Source organism: Temnothorax longispinosus, chromosome 4 (assembly GCF_030848805.1).
Source record: "Temnothorax longispinosus isolate EJ_2023e chromosome 4, Tlon_JGU_v1, whole genome shotgun sequence".
Classification (NCBI taxonomy): Eukaryota; Metazoa; Arthropoda; class Insecta; order Hymenoptera; family Formicidae; genus Temnothorax; species Temnothorax longispinosus.
The window spans coordinates 5839376-5854553 of NC_092361.1; the positions used below are offsets into that span (position 1 = coordinate 5839376).

General features: G+C 32.3%; 2 protein-coding genes across 2 annotated transcripts; both read right to left on the reverse strand.

Annotated features, from left to right (window-relative positions):
* Positions 1 to 54: 54 nt before the first annotated feature.
* LOC139811615 (uncharacterized) lies at positions 55 to 8609 on the reverse strand. The gene is made up of 6 exons (XM_071775922.1): positions 8048 to 8609; positions 3163 to 7910; positions 2790 to 2904; positions 2288 to 2452; positions 1965 to 2121; positions 55 to 1799 (listed from the first exon to the last, which is right to left on the reverse strand). Exons 1-2 carry the CDS (start codon positions 8066 to 8068, stop codon positions 4389 to 4391), a joined length of 3543 nt encoding a protein of 1180 aa, XP_071632023.1. The 5' UTR covers positions 8069 to 8609; the 3' UTR covers positions 55 to 1799; positions 1965 to 2121; positions 2288 to 2452; positions 2790 to 2904; positions 3163 to 4388.
* Positions 8610 to 9448: 839 nt separating this feature from the next.
* On the reverse strand, positions 9449 to 14993 carry Snsl (snustorr snarlik). The gene is made up of 6 exons (XM_071775929.1): positions 12480 to 14993; positions 11601 to 11728; positions 10765 to 10845; positions 10547 to 10677; positions 10319 to 10477; positions 9449 to 10071 (listed from the first exon to the last, which is right to left on the reverse strand). The coding sequence occupies exons 2-6, from the start codon at positions 11656 to 11658 to the stop codon at positions 9925 to 9927; spliced, it is 576 nt and encodes a 191-aa protein (XP_071632030.1). The 5' UTR covers positions 11659 to 11728; positions 12480 to 14993; the 3' UTR covers positions 9449 to 9924.
* Positions 14994 to 15178: the final 185 nt, after the last annotated feature.

Below are 15178 nucleotides of genomic sequence, written 5' to 3' on the forward strand. Positions count from 1 at the left end.
TCTTTCAAAGGAACAGCTTATATAACTAGTAGTGAGCAATAACATTAAAAGATATATTTTGTTTTGGGAATGTTTTATTGTACAAAACTTACCAATTTTAAATCACATGACTAATAATCTTTAAGTCAGTGGTAACCCTAAACCAACACAAAATTTCTTAAATATTATATAATTTTACATTTATTAAATTTTCTAACACAACTATATATTTGTACAATTTGATTCAATTTTATTTAATACCATTGAAATTTCAATTTTATTTCTCTTCATTAAAAGTAAATAAACTTGTAGTATAAAATCACAACAATTATTCACATAATTATGGCAAACATCTAATCAAATTTATTTATTAGTGGTGCAATATTAATAGAAATGTAAATAAATCAATGAAAAAATTAGGAATTTATTGATATGAGTTGAACCACAGCTAACCTACTACCAGTCTGCCACCAGAAGAAGAACACCACAAATCTTTGCATCGCCAATTCTCACGAGTCGGTGACATGTAGAGTTCCTATAATAAGAGTTAGGACAAACCGCCGCCATGTACAGCCAAATGTTATAGCTCACTTTGTCTCACTCCCACTTACAGCTTGTCTCACTCTCATTAACTTAGCTGAAACATATGACGGGACCAATAAAAAATCGTCACCACATTGGCGTGGCGTATTGTCAGAATCTATCCTAATACAGGGAGAATCTTCCCCCACCTACAGTGCTACCTGTTTCAGAATCGAAATATAATCGAAAAAACTAAAAATTATATATATCATTTATATATATAAATATGTAATATATTTATATTTTTTTATATACATATATTTATATCTATAATTTTTATAACTATATTATATATTATTTCCATTTTTCTAATTCTTTTAAATTACTATCGCTAATAATTAATGTTGATTTAGAAGTATTAATTGAATTTGTATTTGCAAATATTTATTGAAATAATGAATAATCGTAGAAGTTGATTATCCATATCCAGTCGCATCCCCGCAATTAATGGTGATATTTTTGTCAACAGATTATCCGCACGGTAATATTTGTACATTTCATGGAATTATTATTAATCGTAAATTAGCACAAACAACGATTAAATAAATGACAGGTAAATAATGACGGGCAATTCATTGAACAATTAAGAAAAATTAGCTAATTTATTAGAAGATGCCCGTATTTTGTTGGCAATTTGCTATCAAATTATGTCAGCAGATTTTGTTACATATTTGCTAGCATTTTGTCGACATTATTTGTTAAATTAAATTCTGTGTTAAATTTGTATCCTAGCTTCTTGTCAACAACATTTGTAGCAAGATTTTACAAAATCTGTTTTCGACAGACTTATTGGCTATCTGAGACAATGTAAAATATGTTGCCATTATTTAAACAGTCCGTATGTATCACAATGTATTAAACATGCTTTAGAAGTTGTGAAAATCTAATTTATAAATATTTGCCATGAACCTCAATTTATCGAAAAATTAATAAAAATATTAAACAATCATCAGTGTCAATTTTCTCGCATCATTACTAACTCTTATCGATAAAATATTCAATGTCAATGTTAAAACTCTCATTCACGATTCGTACACCCTCCAGTTGATTATTCTCATTTATGTCATCCTTATATATTTGGATTGTCTCACGCTTGCCTTTGGCCAGAAAATTGGATACAATGTCGCACGAAAGATATAATTTTACTATATCAGACCATAAACACGATCCTCCATTTTGCTTGAGATGGTTGAAAATAATAGTATGGAAGTATATGGAAGTGCCGAATAGATACCATTCTGAAATACAGATAAACGACGATTAGTTTTGTGATGCGAGAAACTGTGGGAAAATTCCTTTCCCTCCAATTTAAATATATCACTTATTAATATATCACTTATAAATATATTACTTATCAATATATAATATTTATATATATATATGTATATATATTATATACCCACTTTCTAGAAACTGAAATGGAGAATCCGTTTTATAAATGTTAGAAGTTGAATCATCAACTTTTCGTATCCATAATTCTGACATGTACGTCATCAAGATAGCCAAAAACATGATAGCAAAGTTCCAATATATGGACTTCCATGACACGAAAGGCAATGACTAAAAGAAGAAAGCATATTAGTCTTCCCAGCTTTGCTATTAAAAGAGATCTATTGACTATTATTATAAGAGGCGATAGATTACAGAGATAAATAATTTGATTAATGTGATAAATTGATATAAATATTCGGTTAATTAACAGCGAAGAAATGCGAGAGAAACTCACGGAAATGCCAGTGCTATTTCAGAGAGATCTGCAGATTATGATTGGTCGGAATCCTCATAGACTCATATGAGAAATACACCAGATAAGGCTACTGATAAGGCCCAACACGTGGAAAATACATGGCCAATTGGCCAATAAACTGTTCAATGGCATTGAACTGTGTGCCTATTGATGGGAAGAGAGAAACATACAAGAAAATGTGATTAGTGATCGTCATTAGAGGTGTCCAATCCTTCTCATGCTCTTTTCCTTTTTATCACCAAAAAAAAGCTTGTGAGAGTAAATGGTTAAAAAAAAAGATATAAATTCAAGAAATTGAAAAGAATCACAGTTTATAATCTACAAATCTCGCCGCAGCAAGAAGCGCGCGCACAGTAGCGACTCGAAATGCTCCAGAAACAGAGAGGAAGATTTTTGTGCGGCGAACTAGCTCTCAACTTGATTGGTATACGCGATAAATCGCCTACATAAAGAAGGAAGAAATCGTATTGAATGAGCTTACCGGCATAGACAAAAGCACCCATCCTGCTCTATTCGTTAAGCGGTATCCACTTCATCACCATGCAGTGCGTGTGTGCAAGGTACAATAAGACCCTGCAAGAGGGATTGATCCATTCCTAGGGAGAAGAGAAAACACCCGTGGAATCAAAAAACGTTCATACTCAAACGAATCAGTATCAGTAATCCTTAATGTAAGAAATTTGTCTTTGCGAATACATAGACTCTTATTTTATTAATCAAAGTTTTTTAAGACAATGCATATTGTAAGAAACAAGAACTAAAATAAAAGGGAAATAATAATGGCTTTGTAATTATAAATATGTATATTTTTTTATCAAATTTTTTTAATGTTAATTCCTAAACTTTATACTTACGAACGAATAAAAGTTGTTTGCAAGTAGCAAAGTATGTAGTTGGACAACAGCGATCCCGAAACATCACACATTCTCATCTCCGCTCGCTCTTCTCGAATCTCAATCAAACTATTATATTATTGTATCATAAAGGTAAGGATAAGGGATTTTCGAGATGTTGCTTACCTCTCCTAAATCTTGAATGAAACGAACGATTAGCAGTGGCCAGTACGCGGACAATAAAATTAGCATTCCAAAAAGCGAATTAATCAGAATGCCGATTTTGAAAATTTTACAAAAATTTGATAATTTTATTTTTAATAAAGATAAAATACTTTACATCGATATATTTATCTAACGATAAATATTATATATTGATGCGAACAGGGACACATAAATATTGTACAAATTTATTTGAAATCAGTTTCAGGACTGCATATTTTAGAATAGAAAAGCTTCTACTACTTTCTACTGCCTTTGAAATCCTTAAATCGTATATTTTATAAAAATGTTTTTTAGGGAAGATGTTAGAGGATTATTTGTTAAAAAAAAGTCTCATCGTACTCTACAAAGAATGCATCCACCATTTGTTTGATTGCTTTAAAAATAATAATAAATAATGTATTGATGCATATTAAATAATATATAATATAATTGAGGCAAATGTGTGGATACACGCTGTGCAATACGATATTTATTTAAACTGCTTAAAAAGATCTTTAATGTATAACTCGCATTGCTTTTAGTCATATATTATACAATCGCTATAAAAATCTAAATATATACCTATATATATATATATATATATATATATATATATATTTTATCCGCCTTATACAAGGCGAACTAAAACAACTTTTATAATATGCACTTATTTCCTCGAGAAACATTTGAAATTAATCGTTTGCCAAGAGAAAGAAAAAACTTTCGGCGTATATCACCAAAATAATAGAAAAGAATATTTTAATAAAAATTCAATAATTATTCTATTTAAAAAAAAAAACGAGCATTAATTATAGTTTCACTTTAACATTAAAGGTACATTTAATACAATTCAATCACCAATTTATATGATAAGGCGTTAATATTATATTGCAACTCGTGCGTTCGCGTAAAAGAGTCACGGCGGTCTCGCGCTGCGCGTGTACTTGGCGCGAAACACTACCGTACGTGTCTCTTTGATCATAGTAAAATATTATCACGGAAGATACGTATATAAAAATCATTCGTTCGTTCCTTTGATTCATTTAATCAATAGTTTTCAAATCCGTTTCGTTTAAATGATCGTATAAAATGGTGATAGTAGGCTCCTCCATTTCTCGGAATTTTTCGATGAGTCGATCATATCTTGCCACGTGTTTCGTCTGGATTGTCGACGGTAACATTGTCACAGCTATAAAACAGGAATCCGTATTTCCAGCTTCAACGAGGCCTTCTATGACACTAAATTTGACTTCTTCCAAGTCGGAATGTTTATATACGCGGCTTAGAAAGTATTTGAGAACCTCGGTCATAAACGAAACTAATAACGACGAGAAGACATCGGTTAATTCGTGCAACTGTTGACCGAGTCTTAGGCCAAAGGAAGTCTTGGTCGATATGCATTTTTGTAACTTCTTCGCGTACACCAATAGCAAATAAGACCTTGCTTCCTGCCTAGGTGATAAGACAGATAAAAATATCGTTTGCATATTATCGATGATCTTTGGGTTAATAGACTTATTGAGGCAAGACTTATCAACGTAGCTAACAACAAAATCATCCACAAATAAACGCACAGCTTTGTTGATTGGATGGAAGCGTAATTTTTTAGGATGTGGCACGTTCCAATAAGTGGTCACTGCGTTGTGAAAGACATCGGCAAATACTTTGATGCGTGTTGCATGTTTATCCTTATCCTCTGATAAAATATACGCTATCGTAAATCGTCTCGCTGCCTCGGACACATTAGTATCGATGTGGAATAAAAATCTTCGAAGTATATTCTCAGAAAATTCTTCGGGTAGCAGGTTGAAAACGGATGCAGTGATCGTTGCCAAGTAATTGACAATGTATTTGTTTTTCTTTTGGACGTCCAGTCTTTGAAGATTGTCTATCGTTTTAAGCCATAGCTCGAGGTATTTCGCGATGTATTCATTGGGAATCTCAGGAAATAACTCTATTTCCGAAAGCAAATCTTCATCCTTAAGATTCAACGTCGACATAGCTTGACAATATAGGGACCAAGTTTCGGGACTTGGCTTTGTAAGGAAGAAATTCTGGAAAGCCTTGAACAAAACTTGTCGTACTGAATGATGATTCTCGATCGCCCATGTTTTCTGGAGAAAATCTGTAAGTTCATGCATCGAAGCTACTAAATACATCAGCCTAATTCCATGTTTTCGCGTGCTCACGCGCATACTCATTAACTTTTGTGTGATTGATATCACTTTCGGCAAAGAAGTCCGCCTACTCACGTTTGTTAGTGTCATTAGAGCTATTGATAAGTAATCTCCTTCGCACAATCTAACTACGAGATCGAGAGGTACTGGTGGATTGGAAAGTCTCATGCTCAATGGTAAATTCCGCACGATCTTGTAATTATCCTTGGCGTTCGGATCACTAGTATCTATCGTTGTTTCCGTAGGTGTGAGAGGATCAATTAGTTTTGTCACCACATCACCATGAAGTAGAATGGCCAGGATAACTACACTAGACGATATTTCATCTGTATTTTTATCGTAGATATAATTCATGCAACGATCAGCAAATTTAATGGGTAAGTCTTTATACCAACGCGTGGCCTTGACGAAGCGTTGTACACGTTTAATATGGCAGTTCTTCATGCAGTCAGCTAAATATTTTTCCCAATTCTTCAGTATATTTTGTAAATCTCGATTCAATAAAGCGAGCGCCGCGCCTGATGTTACATTTGCGATGTTTTCTGGGAACCACGTACGGTACAGTTCTGACTCATTCTTCTGCAATATGTCTTTTACATTCCAGGTATCTTCTTCGGAACGTATTGCTTCGCGAATAGCATCCATTAGCCAAGGATAATCTCTAATTGTCATTTCTTTTATCTTGACGCGCGATTTTTTACATCTATCGTTGAAATCATATATCGCTGCAACATAGCTGCAAAGGTTGTATATTTTTTCATCAAGCTTTTTGAAAGACCTTTTTTGAATGGCATTTGCAAAAGTTACGAGGCATTGTCTCTCATATTGTGGATATTCTTCGAGTATGTTGAAGTTTACGTACCATCGATTATCTCCTAGAAGCATGTTAATCAACTCCTCAATTGGCATATTGTGTATAAGTTTGAAATGTATTATAGCTGAGAGTATTTCTTTCGGTGCGAATTCATTTTTTACATGATATAATCGGACAATGTCCAGTACAAGAGAGATCTGCTTTTCGCTTAAATGCGGTACATCGTATATTTGCAAGAGTTCATCGAACACTCGTTCGAATAGCCAAGAGTTTTCGTTTTTATGTCTATTTAAGAAATATGTCAAAGTATTGGACAACGCATCGTCATCCTCATTAACCTTACAAACGTAAATCATTTGTAAAATAAGGCAAACTCTATTTGATTCACTTGCAGTTTTATTTATTTTTTCCTTGATAACCGGTATAGCTTCGTTAACAGGTAAATAACAAATCCAAGCTCTCTTGTAATCCATCGTATATTCATAATGAATCTCCTCTGATAATAAGTTTTGCTTTTCGATGTTGATTTTAGCATGTTTGATCCGCTCCTCTGCAGGTAATAACTGTAATAAAGCAGGCGTCACGTTTTTCGTCTCGTCGAGAAGATCAGCATGATATTTATTTTTGTAGGATTTACAAAGCAAATCGTATTTTTTATCACGTGGGTAATGCTTTAAGTAAGCGAGCACGCTATCTGTATTGAAGGAAGAACGTTCTGCGGGCAATAGACCTGGAAATATGCTTTCCATTAAATCCTCGTTGATCTTTTTGGGTGGTAAGATGCGGATGTATAAAAGCGGTTTCTTTATCAAATATTTCTGAGCTTTTTTCAAAAATATTTCGGCACACGTGTTACTCAAAACAATATTCGGCGGATCTGTCTCATGTATCTCGCACAGTACTACGAAAGCTTCCAGTCGCTTCTTTATTAATTTAGGCAGGAAAGACTTATATCTATCGATGCCGATCGCGAAAGGAGTACGCTCAGTCGCGTTTAGTTCGCGGGGTTTCAATAATTTGAGAAAACGCACTATAAAATCCGGATTTTTGCGGAAGATCTTTTTAGCAATTTCTACTGGCAGCACGAGTTCCTTCTCTATGATCGTTTTATAAGCAAAAGCTTCATCGCAAGCCGTGATCAACGGGTAAGCGATTTGAATACCGTAAATAGATGACACTGCTGTGAACATTTGTTGCGCGAAAATTGGATCCTTGCCAGATAATCGATGTGCGAGTGTAAGCACAATACGCGTTCTTGTATTCACGGAAACGTAGGGGAAGAGACGTTCGCAGAAATATGAAACGTCAACGATCTTCTTGTGGCTGCCATCGAAGAACCAGGAAGCCTTAAAAGCCCGATTTATTATCGTCGAATCTTCACACTTGAGCGCCGACGTTATATCCTCGTGCATCTTCTTCTTGACAGCAGTTTCTACGCGCAGTATAGGCAGCAATTCTGGTGGAAATTGTTCAAGACTTTCGCTGGTCTGGTGTAAAGTCAATTTTCCGATCCAACTCAATTTTTCACCAGCGGTATCACCCGGTATCTTTTGAATCGCCCGTAGATAAGGCATCTATAAGTCGCGAGGTACCTTGTAGTCCATCGTGACGTTTAAAGATAAATAAGCAAAAACAAAACGAAAATATTCTATATGTATGTATTCTTTAAGTAGCGTATGTAAGTAATAAGTCTTTGCTTTTATCCTCTTACGTTATCAGATGAAATTGTCATTGTTGCTCGAGCGAATCCAAACCACGATCTTGTTGATTTTGTTCGATCAGCCAAAAGTCAAATGTGGTATGAGATCGATGCTCAGGCGAACGCCTCGAAGAATTTTCCTGCAATCTGGAGAATTCGCTACCGCGAATTTGCAGTTCCAGAATACACGCCCGCTTTCCAAAGCCCGCTTTTCGCCAGCCGCACAAAGGCAGTTTTGCCTTCGGCCGTAAAATACGTGGTACGTAATTCGAAATTGTCCGTACGCAACTAATCGCAAACGTCACTCACACTCACTTAACTGATTATCGCTCGTAATCTCACATATGTTCCGACCGCAATCGACGTAATTTAAAGTTAAAATTCCAATGTCAAATTCCAATCAATTGCACAACGTTTTGTAAAGGTCTCTTCTGCGAACTTCGCACCGCGGCCCGTGTTTCCTCTAATTTACTCACTCCGAATGGATGATTCACGAAGTAATCGATTGACAATGTGTTCGAATTTGTTATAGGACTGTACTCACTCAACCGTATACTGTACCCTGTAGAACGTAAAGACGGCGAAGGAGCGACGAGTGACTAGAAGAGATAGCTCCCTGATCTGATTAGAGACGCATGCGCCTTGTGTTTCAACATATGCGACGTGGAATGCTCATCGTGTTAAACTCAGCGATGCATCATTCTCAGGACTGTACTATAAAAGTTAGTTGCCTCATTGTTTTAAACTTGCTTTTTTCATTTATTTTCACATATTATACGATGATAAAGATGGAAAAGATGGTGAAGTAATGTCTCAGTTAAATTAGAATGAATATATTTTTCTAAAGAAATTATTAATTGAGAATAGAAATAATAAGAGTTATTCTAAATAAAAAACTTTGACTAACGATCAATCGAAATTGTTTAAATTCAAAGAAGTTGCGTGCATAAATCACAATGAAATAACTGGATAAACTGGAACTGTGCAGAATGTAGAAAATAAATGTAAGAGTGAATGTATTGCAGAAACAGTTCACCACATTTATGTCAACGACACGAAAATCACGTGAAATTTAATATACGTAATAAACGTATTTTTTCAATAAAAAAATTTTATATAAAAATGCATATGAATAATTATATATATATATATATATATATATATATATATATATATATATGTTTAAAATTTTTACTCCATAATATATATTTATCATATAATATAATTATAGATATTACTCCTGAAAGAAAGAAACAATAATAGAGTATATTGAGTATAAAATGCAATACCTACTTATAAAAAGTAGTGGGGTTATACAAACTATTCCGTATTACCCGACATTGCCATTTTAACCTCTTTATTGTACCTACATAATAGTAATTAATATACGCCGTATGACACTTAATTGCTCAATAGATTACACTATATCTTACAATTAGTTTTTACATGTAACAAAAAGCGACTAAGAACCTGTGAAGTAGATTGACTGATGTAAAATAAAAATTTATAAGATAACCTTACGCAAGTATTATAGCGACATATCCAAAATCTTAAATTACACGTACTAATTACATGACACTTCGTACTACGTTGCTGCTTTGTACGTTAAATTATTAAGGGTTTATTAGTAGTTAGTAATTCCAGTACTGTCCGCTAATAGGTTGTAAAACTTTTGATATATAGGCTAGATATCGTATATTTCAAATTATTCTATTTTTTTATTCCATATTTTATCTGCACTTCCTCAACCAACATTAGATTTATACTGATGTTTCCTTGTTATTCATATTTGCGACTTTTACGCATGAGAGTGTTGCACGCATGCACATATGTACATATATAGACAAATATATTATAGTTTATATAGTTAGCTTTTTCAATTTATCCTTTCAAACGATGGATTTAACCAGCGGTTTTCCTATTCTTTGTTGAATTATCTTATCATCTCCATTTTGAGCAGAACTTAATGGCATATTATCTTTTGACAATTGTGACATCTCCTTCCTCCACTTTGTTAACCAGTTACTGGAAACAGTCTAAGAAAATTAAAACATTCACTGTTATTAATCGAAAATTTTTTATATGGTATGTATGTCCTACATAGAAGCGAGCTCACTTCTTTAGGATTTTTGTGAAGAATTATTTAAAATCATAAAATTATTAAATTTTATGTAAATAATTATATACGATATGTAATTAAATTAAATACCAATTGTAACAAAATAATTTATGTATTAAATTATTTAAAATTAAAAAATTGAAACTATATAAGTTCTTATTTACATCTTGATCTTTTGTATCCTCTATTTGAAGCTTTTTAAGTTTCTCCTCCATTACTTTGAGTTTATCCATTTCCTTCTGGATTTTACGCTCGATTTGATATTTAGCCACCGCTTGTGCCAATGGTCCTAGCTCTCCTTTCATCGCAGCGTTAAATGCCGCCTATTTATAAAAATATATTTTTATTAAATAAATATAACGGTTTACTATGCAAATTATGCAGATTCTTACATCTCGTCGCCTTTTAGCGTCGTTGGATGTACCTATCGGATCTGTCTCGGTCTGGGGTCCCAGTTCAACGAGAATTTGAAAATCCGCGTGTTCACCTAATCGAAAACCCACGCCAAGTCTGGAATCGGTTCCTGTAGAATTTTAGAGAAATTTATATAAGTTAACAAAAATTATGTTACTATAAAATTTTTAACAATTTCATTTTATGATTTATTTACCTTTCTTAATTGGTGGAATATTTGAATATATTAGTGAAAGGATCGTTGGAAGTTCTTCCGGTATAATCAAACTCTTTACATCTGTGAATTTTATTTTATTTTTATATCAGTTTACCAGTTATTACCAGTTATTAATATATACTACACTACCGGACATACACTACCGGCCAAAAGTTTGAGACCACGTTTAAAAATTTTACATGTTTTAGTGAAACACTACTGGAAAGTTCGAGTCAGTGCTTAAATACTTAATATTTTTTCTTAATTTGAAAGTAAATAGGCAGAGTAAATATTTAGCATAGTTGTAGTTAACATTGCTTAATTTCAACAAAAATGGATTATATGGTCATAAAGTTCCAAAACTGAACTATACCTACACTATTTTAGAATATAGGTGAAAAAGAATCTTTTATAAAAAAAGAAACTCATAATTAGATTACATTGATTGGCTATTTTGACGAAAAAAGTGTCTAATATTTTTTAGCGTCTAATACATTTTTTATCTCGTAAAAAATATTTTTTATAGAATTTTTAAATATTTTATATTATTTTTTGTTTTATTATAAAACAATGAATAATATAATAAAAATATGTTAAATTATATAATAAGTTTGATTTCATTTCATATAGCAAACATTTTCAATTAATGTTCTCAAACTTTTGGTCGGTAGTATAAGTGAAAGAAATCTGTGAAGTCGGCCAAGTTTTTTGTTAACATAATTTTATCTTAATAAATGTTTGTTTTTTAGTTATATCTTATTTTGCATTTTTTAGTTTTGTTTTCCTGGAAAGGGTAAAAGATATTGCATACAAAATACAAAAAAAATAATACTTACGATCACAGAAAACTATGAAAAGCAGCAGCTGCGAAATCGCTCTCTTCACGATCATCATTTTGAAAGGGAAATCTCTGCGTGCGCACCAATTTTATATATTCAACAAGCGCGTGATTTAACTTCCATGGCTGTTTTATAATTGAACACGACGAGCAAAGATTAATTCTTAGGACAAAATACGATCTTTTCATCGTTTAATAGTATATTGTACAACTAGTGGGAAAAGTGGTCGATTCTGAATGAGTGTGAAGTTGGTCGCATGAGCGAAGCGAGCAAAGATACTTCAAACAGAACGAAAAATAAGAAAACAATCAAATTTTTGTTGAGTGTGGCATATTCCCTCTAGTTACCTTATATACAATATAAATATATATAATTATATATTAAAATTCATATATTTTCTTTCTCTTCTATAATTTCTTTTTTCTTATTTCCTCAAATTTCACTTTTTAGAAAAAAAAACAATACAAAAACTATCCTTTTACTTATTTTTTACATATATAATTATATATATTTAAATGTTTTTATATGAAAAATATTTTACTGAGTCGTTGATCAATCTGGTAACTTCACTAAACTCACTTAGAATGGTGGAAAAGTAAAATTTAAGAGTCAGATTACTGCCATTACTGGACGTTCTCTCAAGAAAGCACAATATACATTAAATAATTTTTTATTGGCTTTCCATATTACGAAGTCTATTTTTTTATTATATATTTATATTATTATATTATTTCCACATTATTCTCACTTTGCACGGTTGCTTCCTCAAAAAACACTATTTAATGACTGTGTCGAATAAGTAAAGAGAATCCGTCACAATGTGGAAAACGTGCGTCAACGACAGACACGCGCGTTCGTTCTCAAAACTAAACTTACATGAAAGTGAAATCTAGGAGCACCGGCGACGGGCAACTGCTCGCTAATCGGTGTTCTAGAAGTGAACTGAAGATCTCTTTACGAAATACGCGTGTCTTCGACATTAAGCCGGTGCGAGAAAGAGTGCTCGCTGAGACTCGCTTTTGAAGTGAAAGGACAGACAGCGGATTCGGAATCGAGGTCACCGGCGGCCAAACCAAGTGTCGATATTGGCTCCTATGGTTGAACTCTCTTTTTCTTGTGCACGGTTTTCACTTCGTTCTATCTTCATCGGGTTTGCCATACAGGTTTCACGTATCGTAATTATAATTTGAATAGGATTGATGCGATAGTAACGAATGATCGCTGGACGGCCTCGTGCCACTGATCTATGATCAACAAACGGCAAGTCAAGGATGCCGTTTCACGACGTATCGTGCGAGTTATAGGTACGCTTTAAATAGTCGTTATTAGAAAATTGCACCGGAAAACGGCAAACTGAATTACATACAACTCGATTCGAAGTCATGTAATAAAAATAAAACTTTCTACTTCGGTATGGTAGCGGAGATAAACATAGATTAGTGTATGTCGCAATAACGGAACGCAATACAATTCATTTGCTTTCCCATATAATCCCTTTGTATAGAGAGCCTCGGAAGGATAGTAACAATGTCATGCAGACAACAGATTTAAAAATTTTGTTATTAGATATTTTTTATTATATCTTACTAGTATATATTATTACAATATTATTCTAAACATAATTTCATATTTAATTACAATTTTGGTTATACTAGGTTGATAAAGAGTTTATATAAAAAATTTATTTGTTTTTCAATCTTTTTAAAAAATTTTTTTAGTTATCTCTCGGTTTCCAACCGGACGATTGCTGAAAAATGATAATAATTTAAAAAATTTTGTAACTTGTATCTGAAGATTCCTTACAACTAGTCAAACTAAAAGTTAATTTTTTTGTAGTAAAAATTAAGTCAAGATATCAATAATTTTTATATTACGATTGATAACAGGTTTTTTTTATTAACTAAATTAAAGGAGTCAAATAAATAAATTACATTTTCAACTCATTTAAAATGCAGCTTATTATCACAGGATCATAGTTCAAAGTGTAATTAATAAAATGAATGATGCTAAAAATTAAAAAATTGAGATAAATAACAACCTCTTTTGAAATTTTTACTAAGAAAAAATGTTACGTTTGCTAAAGAAATTATCAGTTGAAACAGACAGTCCATCTATTATATATATATAGGTAATCTATATATGCATATATATGTATTTTTTTTCTGTACAAAATGTACACTCGCATTACGTATGCGCATATTTACGTCCTCTTATCAGTGATAGGAAGAGCACGTGGTTTCCTCATTGTACACACATGCTTATGCACGCATTCACACTTCTGTCCTTCTAAGTCATACACGATACGGTGATGCATAGGCGTACACGTATGGGTTTTTTAAAATACAACAAATATGGTATATATTAATAATAAACCACGAAATAATTATTAAGTATTACTTGGAAAATTTTGATACAGCTTCAATGATATAAAAACAATTTTCGAAGAAAAAAAGATATCTATTCATGATTAATGTAGAATCTATTGTCTTATATTAATTATAGTTATAATTACAAATATCTTTTTAATTATAATCGATATAATAAATTTTTTAGACCGGTATTCATAGTCGAATCTTATATTTTAGACCGTCGTAAGTACGATCTTAAGATGATATAAACAAGGATAGAGACAAGGTTACAGTATATATCTATATTGCATGATAATATTCTGCGAACCGTATGGTATTTTTTGATGTAATCCACCTTCCACGACGCGGTCTCATTTTGTAACAACAAATTGTAGAATTCTTATATGAAGCAAATGATGTTGTCACGAGTCGACGTCTTATTGTCTGCATTTCTGAAATTATTTTCGTTCTCGAAATACACTAAGATGAAGTTCTTTTTTAATCAAAAATTTTTCAAAATTACGATATGATAGAACAATTGTGTAAACGGGATTGTATTCAGCATTGAAAAAAGTACGAGAAACGATAAATACCTACCCTTATTCTTGTACTCGAAAAAAATAATTTTTTGTTGAACTGTGTTATTCGCATAAAAATATTGCTACGAAGCTCTACAATGCTTCGCAAATTGAGTTTTTCCAGTTCTAAAGTACTACAGACAAGTGCGTAATGACAAAAGAAATTAATTAGCGGATATGTCTTGTATATACAAATTAACCAATACTAAATTATAATCTTATATTTCAACGATAATCTTAAATTTCTTATTTTTCTAAAAAGAAAATTAGTAAAGAAATGTTCAAACGTTTCGAATTAAAACAATACATATTAATGTTATTTAATATACCTAATGCAAGCTGCACATTAAAAACCAAACAAATTCTAACATTTTATTTTACGTTGGACTAATTTTTCATCCATTATTCAAATATATATTTTAAAAGTCGATTTTAGCAATTAAATAAAGAATTATTGCTATAGAAGGCTGAGAACTATTTCTATAGAGGATAAGAAGAATTCAATAATTGTCCGTATAGAATTCTTGATATTAAAATTGCAAATGTGTATAGTCGTAAGTTTCCAATCGAGGTAGCCAATGCAGCGTATTACTCACCTACCGCGAACTATCGGCAAGACAGTCAGAGGCGTAGAACTTCCTAAGGGGAA

Bases quoted from the DNA above. Each gene is read 5' to 3' on its own strand.
- LOC139811615 (XM_071775922.1), bottom strand. From the start codon at position 8,068: ATGACAATTTCATCTGATAAC. The intron at 7,911-8,047 runs GTAAGAGGATAA...CGCGACTTATAG, and splicing joins TGACAATTTCATCTGATAAC to ATGCCTTATCTACGGGCGAT.
- Snsl (XM_071775929.1), bottom strand. From the start codon at position 11,658: ATGATGATCGTGAAGAGAGCGATTTCGCAGCTGCTGCTTTTCATAGTT. The intron at 10,846-11,600 runs GTAAGTATTATT...TAAAATTCACAG, and splicing joins TTTCATAGTTTTCTGTGATC to ATGTAAAGAGTTTGATTATA. The intron at 10,478-10,546 runs GTAAGAATCTGC...TTTTATAAATAG, and splicing joins ACGCTAAAAGGCGACGAGAT to GCGGCATTTAACGCTGCGAT.